This window comes from Trichomycterus rosablanca, chromosome 16 (assembly GCF_030014385.1).
Source record: "Trichomycterus rosablanca isolate fTriRos1 chromosome 16, fTriRos1.hap1, whole genome shotgun sequence".
Lineage (NCBI taxonomy): Eukaryota > Metazoa > Chordata > Actinopteri > Siluriformes > Trichomycteridae > Trichomycterus > Trichomycterus rosablanca.
In genome coordinates this window covers 9169161-9190759 of record NC_086003.1, presented here as the reverse complement: position 1 = coordinate 9190759, position 21599 = coordinate 9169161, and the positions used below count along the sequence as shown (strand labels likewise).

At 40.3% G+C, this 21599-nt stretch overlaps 1 protein-coding gene across 2 annotated transcripts in view; it reads left to right on the top strand.

Annotated features, from left to right (window-relative positions):
* The window catches only part of LOC134330175 (formin-binding protein 1), a 173276-nt gene that overhangs the window by 133730 nt on the left and 17947 nt on the right, over positions 1–21599 (top strand). Inside the window, exons 10-11 of one of the 2 annotated variants that reach the window (XM_063011187.1) lie at positions 3127–3318; positions 18237–18323. The exons of the other annotated variant lie outside the window; for it this stretch is intronic. Of the exons in view, the coding sequence (XP_062867257.1) occupies positions 3127–3318; positions 18237–18323 (279 nt within the window). The remainder of the gene's footprint in view (positions 1–3126; positions 3319–18236; positions 18324–21599) is intronic. 2 annotated transcript variants of the gene reach the window in all.

Here is a 21599-nt window from a genome sequence, read left to right as displayed (position 1 = left end):
GTAGCTCGTCTGTTGGATTGCTCCCCACGTGCATCAGTGAGCCTTGGCCTCCCATGACCACTGTTCCTTCCTTGGACCACTTTTGATAGATACTGACCACTGCAGACTCGAAACACCCCACAAGAGCCGCAGTTTTGGAGATGCTTTGACCCAGTCGTCTAGCCATCTCAATTCGGCCTTTTTCTAACCCTCTCAAATCCTTACGCTTGCCCATTTTTCCTGCTCCTAACACATCAACTTTGAGGATAAAATGTTCACTTGCTGCCAAATATATCCCACCCACTAACAGGTGCCGTGATGAAGAGATAATTAGTGTTATGCCTGGTCGGTGTAAATTTACATATTACACAATAATGTAATTAAAATTATTCAGTAAAATAATCAAGAAATGTGATCCCTTGCTAACATGGGTGACAAACAGCTAAAATCACGTACAAATTAGTAACTTTTGAATTTGTTTACTGCAACTCTGACCAAAGTGTTAAACAATCAAGGAACACAGAAATATAGACGCTACCCTGAAGCACTAATGCTGTTCAAATAGGGCTTTGTATATGTTTTTGACTGAGCCACTCAACAAATGAGCTATTAAAAACTGGTGGGTGACAAAATAAAATAAAAAATATTAAACAATTAATAAACTTGCTCAGACCTCATTTTAGAATCAAGCAGTTAACTTATTATTATTTTATTAAAAGATAACTGGATTTAAATGACAGGTGCTTCAGATAGACAGATTGCATTGTATTGTGGTAGAGCATAAGCCCCTTCTAAAGGTTTGGTGGCGCAAAAGCCAAAGACGCTGATCTACAAGTGTAAGAGAAGTGTGATGTCATTCTCAACAAGTCATACAGTGAGTGGTTCTAGTAGCTGTCTTATGCTAATTTGGCATTTTGTTGACCTTGTTTGGGTCTACTTGGCCACAGGAAATGGTACAGTTACAGTCGTTACAGTTACATATGTAGTTACAGTTACATATGAACATTTGAGAGATGGAGCTTATATAACTAAACAAATAAAACTGAAAAAAATTATTTTAAACACAAGTAAAAATGTACATTTATTGTCAGGATAAAGTAAGGACACCACCACATTTATTACTACTTAAAATGTTCTAAAATTAGAATTCAGTGCACCACATCAGCTGTAATGATTAGACCATCGTTCGAGGACATTGGAATTTTGAACACAGACATTAGTTTGTTTGCTCTTGATTGTTAAAGTGAGTGTTATCACCATGGTGAGATCTAAAGGGCTCTCTGAGGCCTTCAGAAAGAAGGTTGTAGATGCATATGAGTCTGGGAAGAGATCTCAAAACAATTAGAAATCAGCCAATCCTCTGTCCGGAAAATCATTTACAAGTGGAGAGTCTAAAACAACTGCCAACATGGTCAGGTCAGGCCGTCCTAGCAAGTTCAGCCCAAGAGCAGACCGCAAGATGCGTAAAGAAGTCTCTAATAATCCTACAATGTCATCATGGGACCTACAGGTAGCTGCCACAGTTGATGTCAAGGTACATGCATCTACCATCAGAAAGAGACTGCACACATTTGATTTTCATGGGAGATGAGCAAGAAGGAAACCCTTGCTGTAAAAAAAAAAACATCAGGGCAAGACTAAAGTTTACCAGAGAACACCTAGACAAAGACCAGGACTTCTGGAACAATGTGCTTTGCACAGATGAATCCAAAGTTGAATTATTTGGGCACAGTAACAGAAGACATGTTTGCTGCCAACCAAACAGCATTTGAGCACAAGAACTCATACCAGCTGTGAAGCATGGAGGTGGAAATGTCATGGTTTGGGCCTGGAAAGCTCTCCATTATAGAATCCACGATGAATTCTTCACTTTATCAGAGGGTGCTTAAGGAAAATGTAAGACCATCTGTCCAAAAACTGAAGCTGAAGCAGAGGTGGACCATGCAACATGACAACGACCCAAAACATTACAGTAAATCCACCAAGGAATGGCTCAAAAGAAAGAAATTCTGGAATTTCTGGAGTTCTGGAATGGCCAAGTCAAAGCCCGGATCTTAATTCTATTGAGAATGCTGTGGGGTGATTTGAAACGGGCTGTGCATGCAAGAAACCCCTCAAACCTCACACAGCTGAATACATTCTGCGTGGAGGAGTGGGAAAAACTTTCTCCCAGTTGATGGCAGAGACTAGTAGATGGTTATAGGAAACGTCTAATTGAGGTTATTTCAGCCAAAGGGGGAAATACCAGCTATTGGGGCATAGGGTGTCTTTTTCCTCACAATAAATTCCCATTTTTGTTCATTACATTTTACAACTTGTGTTTAAAAGTAATTTTTTCATTTTTTTTGTTTAGTTATATAAGCTCCATCTCTCAGTACTGTTCAAATAAAGCTGAAAACTTCACATGTTTAAATATGTTCAAAAAGACAAAGGTGTCCTAACTTTTTCACATGACTGTAAATCCTGGTGGCACTGGTCTATCCAGGGTGCTTCCATCCAAAGTGTCGGCTGGGGGAGTCACAGAATAGTTCAATAAATATGAATGTTGTAAATGTTCTGGCCTTTTGGGCACTTGTCTATGTGTGTAGCTACAAGAATTGTTAAAATAATATGGAGGAAGCATTTTTAGCGCACCAGGTATGCATTGATGAAGCCTCTATGCAGGTGTTTGGATCCAGCTGTGTGTTTTTGTGTGTTTGTGTGTGTAGTGGCTGTTTTTACTCATACTTAACAGTTTGCTGTATTTAATACACTAACTCTCTCAGACATCATCATCTTGGCTTTTTTATTTGGTTTAACTTTAGTTTTTTATTAATGATTAAATAATAGAATATTTTATTTATTGTTTTTTTGCGTTTCTAACATTTTGGAGCCTTATTTTTCTAATTTTGTGTTCCCCTTTCTTTTATTTTATCCTCCCATTGGATTTCGACACAATGTCTTTCCTTTGTTTTCTGTATTTCTGTCTATCCATTTTCCTTCTGTGGACCTTTCTCTCTTTCTTCCTCAATTTCTTTCTCTCCAATTTTTTTCCTTCTTCCATGGTCTTTTCTCCTCCTTGCTCTCTTCCTCGCTTTCCCGATCTTCTCTCCCTCTCTCTTGCTCACTCTTTCGGCCGCTGCTTGGTGGCGCGTCTTGCTTACATAGCTTATGTCCCTGTTAATGTCCCCTGCCCCCCACCAGCCTCCCCCAGAACCCCCCTCACCTTCTACTGTGACCCTTGATCCCTGCCCCAACCCCCAGAGCCCCAAACCACCCAAGGAGACCCTCTCGCACCGCTTCAACGACATCATCGTCTCCAAGCCCAAAATGCACTGTCTTCGGAGTCTGCGGCGCGGGGTAAGTGTGTGTGCGCATGTGCGCATGCATGGTGTGTGTTTGTGCATGTCAGTGTGTTTGTGTGCTTTCACTTTTTGCCTGCATCATTATCCATTTATCACTTGCTCTTTTAACATGAGTGTAGATGAAGGATGGGGCTAAATGGTCCAGTTCAGTATCATTCTTTTCAGTGTCATTTTTAAAAGATTAATAAACTGAGGACCAGTTAACCCCATTTATTTCCCATTTAGCATTTCTTTCTTTTGCTATCTTCTTAATCACTGTCCTTCTTTCTCTTACTGTCTCTGTACTTGCTCTGTCTTCTTTCATTACTCATATGGTCATCTTATTATACACAAAGATACATAAACTATCTACTTATATTTACAGTGGGAAAGGGGGGGGGGGGTATTCAACCACTTGTTCTTCCTGTGTATATACAACCCCAAATCAGTAAAAGCTGGGACAGTATAGAAAATGCAAATAAAATAAAAACACAGAGTGCCTTACATTTACTTTGACTTTTATTTGACTGCAGACAGTTTGAACTCAAGATATTTCATGTTTTGTCTGGTCAACTTAATTTCATTTGTTAATATACCTCCATTCCTGCATTTCAGGCCTGCAACACATTCCAAAAAAAGTTGAGACAGGGGCAATTTAGGGCTAGAAATGAGGTAAAAAAAAACAAAAAACTAAATAATTACGTGATTTTAAACAGGTGATGTGAACAGGTGATTGTAATCATGGTTTGGTACAAAAGCAGCATCCAGGAAAGGCTTTTGAGTCTTTGATAAGCAAAGATGATCAGAGGATCTCCAGTTTGTCAACAAATGTGTGAGAAAATGATTGAATTGTTTAAAAACAATGTACCTCAAAGAAAGATTGGAAGGGATTTGCATATTTCCCCCTCTACAGTGCATAATATCATTAAACGATTCAAGGAATCGGGAGGAATTTCAGTGCATAAAGGCCAAGGGCGCAAGCTTAAGCTGAACGCCTGTGATCTTCCATCCCTCAGACGGCAGTGCATCAAGAACCTCCACTCAACAATAGCTGATATAACCACATGGGTGAGGGATTACTTTGGCAAACCTTTGTCAAGCACTACAATACAGAGTTACATGCACAAATGCCACTTAAAATTTTACTGTGCAAAAAAGAAGCCATATGTTAACCATGTCTAGAAGCTGTGTCCTCTTTTAAATGTGGTGAAAAGGAATGGCAACATAACAAAGTGGTAAATGCTTTACTGTCCCAACTTTTTTTGGAATGTGTTGCAGGCCTGAAATGCAGGAATGGATGTTTATTAATAAATGAAATGAAGTTAAGCAGAAAAAAAACATGAAAGGTTCATCCTGTCTGCAATCAAATGAAAGTAAATGTAAGAAACTGTTTTTTTGTGCTTATTTCATGCTGTCCCAACTTTTTCTGATTTGGGGTTGTAGTATCTATTTTAGATTTACCATTTGTAAGCACATATAAAAATTATTAAAATTATTAAAATTAACATTTAGTTGCATTTACAGTTTTAAGACAGCCAGGGTTTTGCAGCCAGCCGTTTTACAGCATGGTGGTCCAGGTTTGACCTATTGCTCTTAGAAAATTGTCTTTCGTTTCTTGTGTATTCTAAGTTCTTAAAAGTTTTGAGATGATGCGAAGACTCGTGTTCCACTGGTATCCAGACTACTTGATCCATCAAAGAGCAACGGCCACACCTTAATTAATCGTTCAAACTTTTATTTTAACTATAAACATATAAAGTAAATTTGAAATGCAAATACTTGTCTAACTATTCGAACAGTTTCTCTAAATAACGAGACACGGTCACGAGAAAACTATCAGGCTCTGTCCTAAATCAGCTTAAAACAAACTAAAAAACAGTAAGAATCCACATCACGCTTCCTCTTCACTAATGCCGTTCCCTGCTCTGATCTGAGGTGAACGAAGCTAACCCACGCCCTCTCTGACACGTGGGCAGCAGCCGTATGCATTTTTTCACCTGCACTAGGCGAGTGCTAATGCAGATCAGCCCTGTGTACAGAGAGACACACCCTGATCAATCAGCGCCATCAATCAGCATCAGTTATGAGGAGACCCTATACGGCTTACTACTACCTCACACCTATCTGAACAACAGGCCATTCATTGTTCATGTGGCCGCTCAGCCCAGCCGGATTGTGGAGCTGGGATCTTGAATACATCGTATCTCGAATATGTGTGCTGGCGTGTGTTTTACCTTTGCGCCACCTGAGTGGCCTCCTTGTACATTTCAATGGGAGTCTTAAATAATTGAAGTTTAGTGTTTGAGGTAGCTGTCTAGTTTAAAGAAGGAAGGATTAATTAATTTTATTCAAGAACATGTAACACCCTAGCACTGTCGCCTCACAGCAAGAAGGTCCTGGGTTCAATTCCCAGCGATCTGAGTGGAGCTGTATGTTCTCCCCATGTTATTGTGGGTTTCCACCAGTTGCTCTGGTTTCCTACAACAGTCCAAAGACATGCAGTTGGGTTATTGGAGCTACTACAATTGCCCCTGGTGTGTGTGTATGTGTATGTTTGCCCTGTGATAGACTGGCGACCTGTCCGGTGTGTTTCCTCCTTTTTGCCCAGTGAATTGGACCCACAGCGACCTTGAATAGGATAAAGCGATGGTAAAACAGACAGTAAATCAATCAATGAATGTATGACCCCATTCTGATAGATGAAATTTACACCTCGTTTTGTGAGGAGTGAGACATCATATTCAAAACCAGTTTCTAATACTTAGTTCATTACCAATATATCCATCTATTTTTTAACTTTTGCAGTCCTTCCTTTTTTGTGTATGTAAAAGGAAGAGTAGTGCACTTGCGTTTTGCCACGAGCATCTATTTTATTCATGTAATGCTTTGCAAAATGTAGCCTAACTGTGCCTAAAATCTGGTGCAATCGGGTTAGTAATCCAACCTGAGTGTTGATTAGTGCAACGCAAAGTTTTGAATTCATTTTACTCTACTGCGTTTTGCTTCATCTGTACTGCTGCTAATCTCCACTCCCTATTGCAGAAAGCATTGACTAACACACCCGTCCGACATGTGTGCAGTAGCAGACCGCTTCTGTTCAGCTGCATGGGGCGAGTTCACATGGCGCTTATTTTCACGTACGGAGAGTCACGCACTGATCTCCGTTATCCCCCTTCTCGGTGCAGATGCCATCGATCAATCAGCAGAGGTTGTAATTGCATCAGTTATGTAAAATCCCCTCCAGCATCCAACCCATGGACGAGCCGATCAGCTCTGCTGTGCTAGCACGTTTTAACGCTGCACCACCTAGTAGCCCTAAAGCAAGTTTTTGTTCCTCATTAAAATGTATAATTTAAATTTAGAAGTTATGTCTTTTTTTTAAAACTATGCAACACATATGTAACTATAGGGACCAACAGCAAAGCCTGTAAAGGAAGACATCTGCACCTCCTATATATATATATATATATATATATATATATATATATATATATATATACTGTATATATATATATATATATATATATATATATACTGTATATATATACAGTGTATCACAAAAGTGAGTACACCCCTCACATTTCTGCAAATATTTCATTATATCTTTTCATGGGACAACACTATAGAAATAAAACTTGGATATAACTTAGAGTAGTCAGTGTACAGCTTGTATAGCAGTGTAGATTTACTGTCTTCTGAAAATAACTCAACACACAGCCATTAATGTCTAAATAGCTGGCAACATAAGTGAGTACACCCCACAGTGAACATGTCCAAATTGTGCCCAAAGTGTCAATATTTTGTGTGACCACCATTATTATCCAGCACTGCCTTAACCCTCTTGGGCATGGAATTCACCAGAGCTGCACAGGTTGCTACTGGAATCCTCTTCCACTCCTCCATGATGACATCACGGAGCTGGTGGATGTTAGACACCTTGAACTCCTCCACCTTCCACTTGAGGATGCGCCACAGGTGCTCAATTGGGTTTAGTCCATCACCTTTACCTTCAGCTTCCTCAGCAAGGCAGTTGTCATCTTGGAGGTTGTGTTTGGGGTCGTTATCCTGTTGGAAAACTGCCATGAGGCCCAGTTTTCGAAGGGAGGGGATCATGCTCTGTTTCAGAATGTCACAGTACATGTTGGAATTCATGTTTCCCTCAATGAACTGCAGCTCCCCAGTGCCAGCAACACTCATGCAGCCCAAGACCATGATGCTACCACCACCATGCTTGACTGTAGGCAAGATACAGTTGTCTTGGTACTTCTCACCAGGGCGCCGCCACACATGCTGGACACCATCTGAGCCAAACAAGTTTATCTTGGTCTCGTCAGACCACAGGGCATTCCAGTAATCCATGTTCTTGGACTGCTTGTCTTCAGCAAACTGTTTGCGGGCTTTCTTGTGCGTCAGCTTCCTTCTGGGATGACGACCATGCAGACCGAGTTGATGCAGTGTGCGGCGTATGGTCTGAGCACTGACAGGCTGACCTCCCACGTCTTCAACCTCTGCAGCAATGCTGGCAGCACTCATGTGTCTATTTTTTAAAGCCAACCTCTGGATATGACGCCGAACACGTGGACTCAACTTCTTTGGTCGACCCTGGCGAAGCCTGTTCTGAGTGGAACCTGTCCTGGAAAACCGCTGTATGACCTTGGCCACCATGCTGTAGCTCAGTTTCAGGGTGTTAGCAATCTTCTTATAGCCCAGGCCATCTTTGTGGAGAGCAACAATTCTATTTCTCACATCCTCAGAGAGTTCTTTGCCATGAGGTGCCATGTTGAATATCCAGTGGCCAGTATGAGAGAATTGTACCCAAAACACCAAATTTAACAGCCCTGCTCCCCATTTACACCTGGGACCTTGACACATGACACCAGGGAGGGACAACGACACATTTGGGCACAATTTGGACATGTTCACTGTGGGGTGTACTCACTTATGTTGCCAGCTATTTAGACATTAATGGCTGTGTGTTGAGTTATTTTCAGAAGACAGTAAATCTACACTGCTATACAAGCTGTACACTGACTACTCTAAGTTATATCCAAGTTTCATGTCTATAGTGTTGTCCCATGAAAAGATATAATGAAATATTTGCAGAAATGTGAGGGGTGTACTCACTTTTGTGATACACTGTATATATATATATATATATATATATATATATATATACACTGACCAGGCATAACGTTATGACCACTGACAGGTGAAGTGAATAACACTGATTATCTCATCATCACGGCACCTGTTAGTGGGTGGGATATATTAGGCATCAAGTGAACATTTTAACCTCAAAGGATTTGAACGAGTTTGACAAGGGCCAAATTGTGATGGCTAGATAACTGGGTCAGAGCATCAACAAAACTGCAGCTCTTGTGAGGTGTTCCCGGTCTGCAGTGGTCAGTATCTATCAAAAGTGGTCCATGGAAGGAACAGTGGTAAACCGGCGACAGGGTAATGGGCGGCCAAAAAGCTGATTCTCACAATTTCTCAGAACCCTGAGCTATAGCACAAGTTTAAAAGTGAAACAGGAGAAAAATCCAGCTAAACACAGATACATGTGGAGCTTTCAGAGTAAATTTGACTGTTATTCCACACAAATGCAGATTTGTCTCATACAACGTTTTACTGCATTGCTCAAGCCAAGCGCTGAACAAAGTGGCTGCTTATTGTTAATTTGAAATTAAAGAAATTATTTTTTTTAAGAAACTGAACACGTTGAGTTTAAGGGAAACGTTGACTTTAAGGGTACACATTTCTCCACGAAGGGAGTTTCAAAGATTTTGAGTTTAGGGGACGTTGAGTTACAAGGTACCACTGTATGTTGTTATTGAATGTATTGATTTAATGAAAAACAAATTCATATTCAAAAACACAAAACCTACACAGGTCAAAACCGGGAGATCAATGCACATAATGACATAAATTGATGAGTATTGTGTGGAGGAACCCCAGTGGTCTACACAAAGCCCTGACCTTAACTACATCGAACACCTCTGTGATTAATTGCAATGTCAATTGTGAGCCAGGCTTTCCAATCTCAGCAGTGCGTGACGCCACAAATTAACTGAACAGAAGTGTTTAGGGCAACATAGTACTGAAATAGGATGTCTAACAAGCTTATGGTCAGGTGTCTACATACTTTTGGCTGTTTAGTAAACACAGACTATGCATAACATTATGACCACCTTCCTGATATTGTGATGGTCCCCTTTTTGCTGGCAAAACAGCCCTGCAACTGTGATGTACTATGAATTCTGAAACCATTAACTTCTTCAGCAATTTGAGCTACAGTAGCTTGTCTGTTGGATGGGACCACACGGGCCAGCCTTAGCAAAACCACGTGCATCAATAAGCTTTGGCCACCCATAACCCTGTCGCTGGTTTACCACTGTTCCTTCCTTGGACCACTTTTGATAGATACTGACCACTGCAGACCGGGAACACAAGAGCTGCAGTTTTGGAGATGCTCTGACTCAGTTGTCTAGCCATCACAATTTGGCCCTTGTCAAACTCTCTCAAATCCTTACACTCCTTTTTCCTGCTCCTAACACATCAACTTTGAGGATAAATACTGTGCAAATACTGATGATCTGATTGTGTCATAGCCAAGTTCTTCTTTGCCTTATTCATCTATGTGACACTAGTCAAGGGAGTCTGTGAGCCTACATACAGAATGAAGGGGCAGTGAGTGACCTTCATCGGCCTGTTTCGCAGGTTTAATGGTGCTAGTAAATGGTTTTATGTGTTTAGGAAGTTTAGAAAGTATGCTAGCTTGCATTTTCAAGATTGGTAGCTGTTATGTTATAGGGTCACAGTTTTCAGTCTTGGAATTCTGACCATAGAAGAATAGAATTGTCTGATATGGGGTCACAGTATATTTTTATTTTACAAAGCTGGAAATATGGAGTTCTTGGTAGCTCAATCCAATTTGTGTAATATTTAAAAATTAAAATGCTGGAATAGGAACTTATCTTTAAAGTTGCAACAATGTTACAAGAATGTTATTTAATATAATTGTTTTTTAAAGATCTTTTAGCATTAATAATCCACAAGTTTTGTTAGCTTTCTTTCATTTTTATGGTGCTGTTCACCCTTGAATTGGAGTTATGAGCCAAAAATAGATGAGAACCCTTGCGATTTGGAAATTCAGCTAGTGGGGGTTTTAAAAGACTTTCTACCCATGTTTTTCTTATTACTTAGAATTATGGGTATCTGGAAACAAAGACATGAGGGAATGCAGTAAAATTTGAACTCTTATATGACTTCTTTACTCCCCCTTCCTAATGTGACAAATTTGCACACCTGACATGGATCAACAAGGATTTTATGACCTCTAGGTACATAGCCATCTTTGCTTGACGTATTTTATGTATTTATTTATTTTGCTGAGGGGGTGGCACGGTGGCTTAGTGGGTAGCACTGTCGCCTCACAGCAAGAAGGTCCTGCGTTTGTTCCCCAGGTGGGGCGGTCCGGGTCCTTTCTGTGTGGAGTTTGCATGTTCTCCCCGTGTCTGCGTGGGTCCCCTCCGGGTGCTCCGGTTTCCTCCTTCCAAAAACATGCAGCCAGGTTAATTGGAGACACCGAATTGTCCTATAGGTAACTAGTCGCTAGGATGCATAAGCCAGTGCATTGCAGTGCCGGTCCCAAGCCCAGATAAATAGGGAGGGTTGTGTCAGGAAGGGCATCCGGTGTAAAAACTGTGCCAAATCAATAATGCGGATCACGATTTGTGGCCCGCCAGCACAATCAAACAGAAAAAAATCATACAAATTCAACATGCAAGTCCTCTCTAAAAAGGAGACTCGGGTCGTATGAACAACGCTTAACGTGAACAAAATTTAATGTGAAGTATTATACTAAAACAACAACCTAAGATTTTCAGAGGAAGAGAAAACATGACCAGTAATAATTTAGAGAAACTCTTTCTGTGTTTTTTTTTTCTTTCACATCCAATTTCTACAATCATCCTCTCACTAATGCTCGTCCCTGCTCCAGAATGGGGAGGATGAGGCTGCTCCATGCCCCCTCCGACATGTGCACAGCAATCGAACATCTTATCACCTACACTTGACGTGTGGTACAGCGCTGTGCACGGAGGGCCACACCCTCTACCGCACTCCTTCCCCATCTTCATGCAGGCGCCACCAACCATCCAGCAAAGGTCGTAATCGCACTAGGCCACAACAGGCCAATCGTTGTTCATGTAGCCACTCAGCCTCAGCTGACAAGGCAGAGCCGAGATTCAATCCGATGTATTTGAGATCTCAGCTCTGGTGAACAGCGTGTGTTTTACCGCTGCGCCACCTGAGTGGCGTATTGTTCTTTTAGTACATGAAGCCACGTTAACCTGTTTTCGCGATAATCGTTTTAAAGTGATTCCCACTTATGTGACATTTTACGCGTGTCAACCACTGCTCTCGAACCAAACCTGCCCTGCCTACTAAAATCCAGATCGCAGTTCTGAAAGTTTTAAATTACTGTTAGAAATCTGTTCTGTATGTTCTGATTTGTTCATCTGAATGCTTACATTTGGTTACTTTGTTGTTTGCTGTGTGAAAATAAAATGATTAAATAACAGCGTATTTATATGCATATTTTATCATTTAAAGTAATGTTATCAGGGACTGTTGGCCCTCAGGCACTTTCACATTATCAAATCTGGCCCTTCTTGGAAAAAGTTTGGACACCGCTGCCCTACATGATACTGCTGATCTTATTCTACTGCTAGTCTGTATGGCCCTAGAGTTACAACATGATTAAACCATTGGGAACTCAATAACGACCCTTAATTCGCTTCAGCTGTGATGTGCTATGTAAACACCACCCAGAAATTCAAGTGTTCAAGGTGTGTTAAACATTCCTGAAGACAGAGTTGGAAGTATTTTCCAGAAGTTTCAAACTCATGGCGCAGCAGGATAAAGTCCACAATTTTACCCCAAAGCCAATCTCAGCAGAACTTCAAAGGACTTCCAGGATGACCTGACGTAGGCGTGGACAGTGTCAGTGGCAACCATAAGAAGATTACTTATCAGCCAAAGAGTTTATTGGTGGACTTAACAATGCACACCACTTTCAACCAGTAAGCACAGAACGGGTCAACTGGAAAGGCCTGCAGAGTTCTGGGACACAGTTCTTTAAAATGACAAATGAAAACTGGAACTGTTTGGCCAGTTGGATCTGCGGTTTGTCTGGAAGAATGCTTTTTTTTTTTTTTTATACATGGACACGTGTACAGTATAATGAAATTCTTTTCCACATACCACAGCTTGTTCGGAAACTGGGGTCAGGACGCAGGGTTAGCCATTGTACGGCGCCCCTGGAACAGACAGGGTTAAGGGTTTTACTGTTGCTGAATGGCCCAAAAGTGGCTACATAGCAAAGCCTGGATTTTAACCAACAATCTTCCGACTGATAGCCTAAAGCACTACCCACTAGGCTACTACTGCCCCAAGTGGAGAAAGGCGAAAAGCTTTTATCAGCTCCACTTACCATATAGGAGCACTTTGTAGTTCAATTACTGACTGTAGTCCATCTGTTTCTCTGTTACTCCCTTTTATGCTGTTCCTCAATGGTCAGGACTCTCCCAGGACCACTACAGAGTAGATATTATTTGGGTGGTGAATTATTCTCAGCACTGCAGTGACTCTGACATGGTGGTGGTGTGTTAGTGTGTGTTGTGCTGGTATGAGTGAATCAGACACGGCAGAACTGCTGGAGTTTTTAAATACCGTGTCCACTCACTGTCCACTCACTCTATTAGACACTCCTACCTGGTTGGTCCACCTTGTAGATGTAAAGTCAGAGACGATCATTCATCTATTGCTGCTGTTTGAGTTGGTCATCTTCTAGACCTTCATCAGTGGTCACAGAATGCTGCCCACGGGGCGCTGTTGGCTGGATATTTTTGGTTGGTGTACTACTTTCAGTCCAGCAGTGACCGTGAGGTGTTTAAAAGCTCAATCAGCATTGCTGTGTCTGATCCACTTACACCAGCACAACACACACTTACACACCACCACCATGTCAGTGTCACTGCAGTGCTGAGAATGATCCACCACCTAAATAATACCTGCTCTGTGGTGGTCCTGTGGGGGTCCTGACCATTGAAGAACAGGGTGAAAGCAGGCTAAAAAAGTATGTAGAGAAACAGATGGACTACAGTCAGTACTTGTAGAATTACAAAGTGCTTCTATGTGGTAAGTGGAGCTGATAAAATGGACAGTCAGTGTAGAAACAAGGAGGTGGTTTTAATGTTATGGCTGATCAGTGTATATACACATGACCAAAGTGAGGAGGTTGAATATTTCTGATTGCAACTGTATCTGAGTTCTCTGTTCATGCTAGCTACCCATGCACCTTGCAAAACACATGTGAGAGTCACGTGTAGCTACTGACCACTTCGGCCAGAGTTTTAATTCTACAGAGAGCTCTAAATGTACAGTGGAACACGCTGTGCCCTATGTATTACCTACCCACCCCCCTCTCTCCGCTTGTGCTGGCGCCCAAAGCATGATATACTGTCTAGCCCTCCTTACTTCAAACGCAGCCTTTTGTGTCTATTGACTCAGAGTATATTATTAAATACACATTTCTACAAATGCACTAAATGAACTCAATTGCAAGGGTTTTTTGAGAAAATATGTTTTCACGAAAAGCAAAGATAGTGAAACAGTTAGCTGTGATCTTATTCTGTGCTTGTTATCAAACAGGAAGTGAGGATTCTAGAAAAAGGAAGTGTGCTGCTTTGCACTACCCCTTTAATATGAGCTATGTTGTAAGACCGATGTTCTTTAGGTATTGCTTCCCTTCTCTTCACGTGCAAATCCCCCACACATGAGGCACATGAGACAGGGTCACGCAGTTGGGTGTTTGAAAAAAACATGTCACAATGAGGCCCTGAATGTGAGCTGCACAATAAAACTGAAAGGTTGACGGAAAATAACATTCTAGGGTAAAACAGTGGGACAAAACAATGTAAATGTTAATAAAGTCATTTTAAATAGTGCTTTCATCTACCCATCATAGCTTTATGCTTTATGTTTTGTTTGTTTTTTATCTGTAGTGTTTAAGGATAGAACTTGTGTGTCATATGTACGTTTATATATTTGTATTGTATAGATTATACATGTTTATAGTATCCTTTGGGGAGTAACAGTTGTTTCATTGTGTAGTTCCATTAAAAACCTATTGGTAATATCAGTGGGGGTCCAGGATGTTTTCTGTGTAATGGGTGTATATAGATGTACGAATTTATGGATATACGAATATTTATATTAATGTTTACAAGGTGCTTCTGAGGCTGTAGGTGGTAAAAACCCTATACCAGGGGTGCCCATACTTTTGTGGCTTGAGATCTACTATTTCAGTCTACTTTTTAGGGTTGGCCTCATTATTATTATTTATTTATTTATTTTCTATTTTTCCCACTTTTTTCCCCCAATTTTTTCTCCCCCCCCCACAATCTAGTCGTGTCCAATTACCCTGATTGCATCCTCTATACTGATTCGACCCTTCAACGCTGACTGAGGACGCCTCTCAACTGACATACAACCCCCCCCATACAGTCAGTACAGACTGCATTTTTCACCTGCACGAGTCAAGTTCCTTCACCGACGGGCACTGTGTACGGAGGGCCACACCCCCATTAGCATTATTCCTCAGCCCTGTGCAGGCGCCATCTGTCAGCCAGCAGGGGCAGCAGTTGCACCAGTTATGAGGACCTATGATCCGACTTTTTTACCCCTATGAACAACAGCCAATCGTTGTTAATGCCGCCCAGTCAGAAAGGCAAAGCTAAGATTCGATATGATGTGTTCGAAACCCTAACTCTGGTGTGCTAGCGTACTTTTTTACCGCTGCGCCACCTGAGCGGCACCCTTATTATTTTTCAACAAAGCTTTGACACTTTTTTGACACCAGCATTACTGGGCAAGCGACTGAAAAATCACACTAATCTTATTCTGATGATTTGAACTGAATGGTGTCAGCCAGGTTTATGTAGTCTGGACAATCGCTGCTGATGCCAATTCTCAGGCAGGCTTCCAAGTGTTAATCAGTAAGGGTGAACCGATATTTAGACTTAATTATTTTAATGTGGGAAAAGGCTGATTCACACAGGAAGGTTGATCCAAAAATGCTGTCAAATATGTGGCACATTATTTTATGTTTGGATATTTTTCCTTAGCCAGTAAGTTTCAAAATTGTTCAGCTGAGCCCCTTGATTTCATATGATTGTCAGATTGTAGGTTAAAATTTCTCTGTCTGCTTCTTCCACGTATGAACGAATCCTCTTTGCAGTGTTCTTGTCCAAATCAAGCCATTTTTGGTTTCTTTGTGCTTGGTTGTGCACTCATCTTCACAATGTAGGTTACAAAAGGAAAAGCACAAACTGGCTACTGATGAATGAAAACTTTCTAGATTAACAGTGCTTTAGGCGGGCTGAGGCGTAGCTATGGTAACAAACTGCAAATTAAAGAAACAGTGGCCACATTTAATGTCAATCATGTTGACCTGTTTGAATGAGGCGTGATCTACCAGTCAATCGCACAGTGCACGCTGGTAGATCAAAACAGGTCAACGTGATTGACATGAAATGTGGCCACTGTTTCTTTAATTTGCGGTTTGTTAATAGCTACGCCTCAGCCCGCCTAAAGCACTCGACGTATTGGCCTGCCCTATACAGTATATACAATGGACACGCAGTATTAAGACCCTCTTGACTTTTTTCAAACTGTATTTGGTTTGATTTTGATTTAATACAATTGCCATTTTTACCCATCAATCTACACTTGTACCCATCTGTGTACATAATGACAGAGTAAAAACAAGTTTTTAGAGTTTTTAAAAAGTAATTAAAAAAAGTGAAAGAAGTATTCAAACCTATTATTCAATATTTTGTGGAAGCACATGTTCTTGGATACATCTACAACCTCTGCACATCTGGATGTAGGCAGTTAATTCCATTTTTCATGGCAGATCCTTTCAAGCTTCTCAGCTTGGATGGCCATCAGGCTGTTGGGCTTTGTCTGAGCTTTCTCTGAGCCACTCTAGTGTTGTTTTGGCAATATGATTGAGGTAGTTATCATAGTAAAACTGGGGCAGAACTGTAGCCTCAGTCTGGATTTGTATGCGCTTAAAAAAATCTTCTTAAAAAAATATTCCTGTATCTGGCTGCAGTCATTTATGCATTTACATGTTGAGATTCTCTATCCTAAAGCTTCAGAAGCACTTTGTTTGCACTGCAGATGAAGAACCTTTGTCAACAAGCAGTGTCTCAGTTAATTATGTACAGAATGTATGTTTTTATCTGTGTATTTGTGGATACTTGTAAGTATATATATATATATATATATGTGTGTGTGTGTGTGTGTGTGTGCGTGTGCGTGTGCGTGTGCGTGTGTGTGTGTGTGTGTGTGTGTGTTGGTCCTGGCTATATTGTTATTAAAAACAAGTTAACAATTGAACACTTTATGGCCAAGACTATGTTTACCCGATGATGAGCTTGTTGGACATTCCGAAACCACTGGCATTAATGTGAAGTTTGAACCCCCCTATTAGTGCACTATTCTCCACAAGATTTTAGGAATTTGTGCTCATTCCATCAAAAGACCATGTTGTGAGGTCAGGCATTGATATTGGACAATACGGTCTGGTTTGCAATTGATGTTCCAGTTGCTCCCCAAAGTGTTCACAAGAGTTTTGACTACAGCACTTTGCAGAAGTTCCAATGATGTCTTACTTTTTTTAAACACCTGTTTGCATTGAATCTGACTGAAACACATCTGTTCATTAAAAAGCACGGGTGTTAACATACTTTTGGCCATATAGTGTATGTGTATACATCCTATAAGTAGGATATACAGACAGTTAAGGAAATTCTTTACAGAAATTATGTTTCATCCACTTAGTACCGTTTCAGAGACTTCTATAGACCACTGAAGTCGTGCGTCATTCTGTAGTCCTCGTTATGCCCTGTTCGTTATGACTGTTCTCAGTCCAGCAGTGACAGTGAGGTGTTTAAAAACTCCGTCAGCGCTGCTGTGTCTGATCCACTCATACCAGCACAACACACACTAACACACCATCAGTGTTACTGCAGTGCAGTAGTGATCCTGTGGGGGTCCTGACCATTGAAGAACAGCATGAAAATGGTCTAACAAAGTATGTAGAGAAACAGATGGACTACAGTCAGTAATTGTAGAACTACAAAGTGCTTCTATATGATAAGTAGAGCTGATAAAATGGACAGTGAGTGTAGAAACGAGGTGGTTTTAATGTTATGGCTGATCAGTGTATAATGGAATAAGAGAGGTTTAGATTTAGAGTATTGTACTTTAATTTGATAAATAATGAAATAATAGAAGTTCAGATTTAGAGTATAGGACTTTAATTTGATAAATAATGAAATAATAGAAGTTCAGATTTAGAGTACAGGACTTTAATTTGATGAATAATGGAATAATAGATCTTAACATTTAAGTTTATAAATAATGGAATAATAGAAGTTCAGATTTAGAGTATATGACTTAATTTGATAAATAATGGATTTAGAGAATTTTGAGATTTAGAGTATAGAACTTTAATTTAATAGATAATAGAATACTAGAAGTTTGGATTCAGAGTATAGAACTTTAATTTGATAGATAATAGAATACTAGAAGTTCAGATTTAAAGTATATGACTTTATTTGATAAATAATGGACTTGGAGAATTTAGAGATTTAGAGTATATGACTTCACACAAAGTGAATAATTTAGAATCAGCTAGTTTTCATATTGTCTGTCTGGTGTAATTGTGCAGCTTTTCTCACGGTCAAGAAAATGGCTTTACTTCAATTATCGAGTAATGTATAAGTTTATGTGTGTGGGCGTGGGTGTTTGTATATTTTTGTGTGTGTTGGGTTAATGAGGAAATGTTTACTGCTGCAGTCTCCACAGTACCTTTACTATAATAAAGAGCTGATGAAGAGGACACTTGGCCGGCCAACTTATGCTTTTGAGGCCAGACAATATGTCGTAAGTGTGTATCACCGAGTGTAAGAGTGTGTTTGTGTTTTTGAAGCAAATTACAATGCTCTTACTAAATGCTGTAAGAGAGACTGAATGGCAGAGTGTGAGTGTGTTGACATGAATCTGTTAGTTATAGAGGTTATAAGAATGACCTACAGACGTAACCTCATTTAAATGTAATTAGTGTAAATTATAATGTAGTATGAAAATGCTAATTTGCGGATAACTTTTATTACTTATTAAATGAGGTTAGCATCTGGTTTTGATATAGTTAATAAAGCAATGTCATCATGAGCTATCTGTGCTTATAGCCCCACCATTGCCCCTACCCCTGGACCCCTTAACTCCATCTTAGAGCTTTTAGCAGCTTGCTTGAAAGGGGTTAATTCAGAAAGTGTTGCGAGTGAAACCAGCACTCTGTTATCTTTCATTTAGCTGGTACTCGTAACACTTTTATTTCTTTAGTGAAAATATGTCCAGAATTCACCCCTGTTCATTCTTAGTAGCACAAAGACCATGGTTGTGTATTGTAATTCCATTATATATCTGTTTTTATGTATATTTTTTGGATATATATTTTGGATTACCATAGTGTTAAAACCACTGAAGTAGACTAAGCTCAACCTTAGGCCTGGTTTAAACTTTATATATATACGAGAGGTTAAGTTCGACTTGGACACATGGTCAAGAATCCATCTGTTTAGGCCACTCAGGTGGCGCAGCGGTAAAACACACGGCGAACACCAGAGATGGGATCTCGAATACATCGTATACATCGGCTGGGCTAAGCGGCCACATGAACGACAATTGGCCTGTTGTTCAGATAGGGGTGGAATATTAGGCCGTATAGGGACTCTCTCATAAATAATGCAATGTGACAAAATGCATATGGCTGCAGCCCATGTGTTGGAGGGGGCATGGGTTAGCTTTGTTCTCCTCAATCAGAGCGTGGATCGGCATTGGTGGAGAGGAAGCATGACTCAATCGGGCAATTGGACGCGCTAAAAAGGAGAAAAAGGGGAGAAAATGCATAAACTATATATATATATATATATATTAAAAAAATTCTTCTGTTGTCATTTTTTGCTGTCCAAGAGACTCTCAAAAGTCTTTATATCAACATCCTTCTCATGAAGACTAGAGTTTCTTAAGTCTTGTTATATCTTCTGACTGTTGGATCTTTGGCTATTACTGATTGATCCAAGTAGTCAAAAGGTGTCCACTACTTTGACTACTATTTTCCTGCTATTAACCTTACCAACCAGGCATCCAAAAGACTTTAACCTAGCCACGTCATACATCCTCAGGTCTTCCCCAGTGACAAATTGAGTGTCCTCTGGCATTATACTGGCATCCTGATGTTTCTTTACATTGATATTTTCGGATGAATAAAGAAGTGGTTTACCATCCGTACCTCCATGCCCCCTCTACAGGCCAAAAATAGCAGATAAACATGATTGTGGGAATCTTGCCTCCCTTCTGATCTCCACTGCAGGTGGGTTTATTTAGGAAAATTTGGGAACTTTACTCTTTTAAGTCAATATTATGGGACCTTTTTGAGGAAAAGTATTAAGTTTGTTGAGTTAAATTTGTAACGGGTGAATAGATAGATCCAGGAAGCGTTGATTGGCCCGTTACAACTCCAAATGAACTACATTTCCCAGGAGCCACAGAGCTGATTAATGCTCGCAGAACCTGTGAATTACCTATTTAAGGAAACCCAGAGCATAACTCTGGCCGGTGTACGCTCCCTTGCCTTATTTAGAAGAGTACTCTTTCCATTCGCGCTTCTTAGTTGTCTGCTGCTTCCGTGTTGGGAAGCCATTACTCGTATTAAAGCTTGAGTCGAATCCTCACTTTAGCTGTTTTTCCCTATCTGTTATGGTTTTGGGAAGAAGCATTCGGGATCTCGACTCCTGTCTTAGCTCATTGCTGGATCGAGTAGCTGGTTAGCTGACTGCAGTTATAGGTCCCCGAGGGCTTTTACCCTCCATTAGTAGTTATTTTCTTTATCCATTTTTTTTCTTTCCCTGCTCTGCAACTTGGGTCTCTGTTGTACCAGCCCACCCTGTTACGAACTAAGTATATTTGACTTTATTTAACTCCACTTTTACTGCTGGCTGTTTACTCTCTGTCCAGTTTTACAGACAACTAAATGTATCCTACTATTCTTATAAACAACAAATGCCCTGGGCCTTTTTAAAAGTGCATTTAAAATCATTCTAACCAAGCACTAACCAGGTTTAAGGTAATGCCAGACCATAGTCACTGTAATTTCCATATGATGTGTACAATTTTGACGTACTGTTTAATATGAAAGTTTTTATCTATTAGCAGGGTGTTCTATTAGCAGCTTATACACTGTGTAGTAGTTTTTATTTAAAAATCTTAAAAAATCCCAGTCACTCATTAAAACACCAGCTTTTTAACCTACACATGTTAAGAAGGTAAACGACTTCTCAAATCATCTCATTAGCTTAGTACTGTATATCATTTCATTTAGCACATAACCACAACATGAATACATATCTTTAAATATGACAGAAGTAAAATAGGTCTGATATGCACAGGAAACCACTATTTAAACCAGCACTAAATACATTTCATTAGAAACTTGTGGTTTGGTACAGGAAATTTTACCCAGGGTTCTCTCTGTCATCTTGCTGACTGTGTACTGTTGTTAATTTCTTTTCACCACTTGGTTTCAGTCATTTTCTCACATTCTGTCTATTGTTCATCTCATCATTTTGTCTTGGCCTTTGGCTGACTAATGCTTTAGCATTTACTTGTTATTAGCATTAACATTAAAATTTAGGTTTTTTATCTTTAAATCCTGCTGATGAAGTTCACTACAAGTTATGAAGCAAAAAGCAGTGGTCATTCTGTCCTGTCAGGATTCTAAAATGGTCAGAAAAATTTAATGGTTTGATTTTTCTTCCCCAAATTAAAAACACAGAATTTTGCCGCTCAGGTGGCGCAGCGGTAAAAACACACGATAGAACACCAGAGCTGGAATCTCAAATACATCGTATCTGGCCTGTTGTTCAAATAGGGGTGGGATATTAAGCCGGATAGAGACAGAGACGGGCAAAAAAGTGCTGTCAGGGTGTGTCTCTCCATACACAGGGCTGATCCGCATTGCACTCGTCAAAGTGTAGGTGACAAAATGCATACGGCTGCTGCCCACGTGTCGGAGGGGGTGTGGGTTAGCTTCGTTCTCCTCAATCAGAGCAGGGATTAGCATTGGTGGAGAGGAAGCATGACGCAATCGGGCAATTGGAC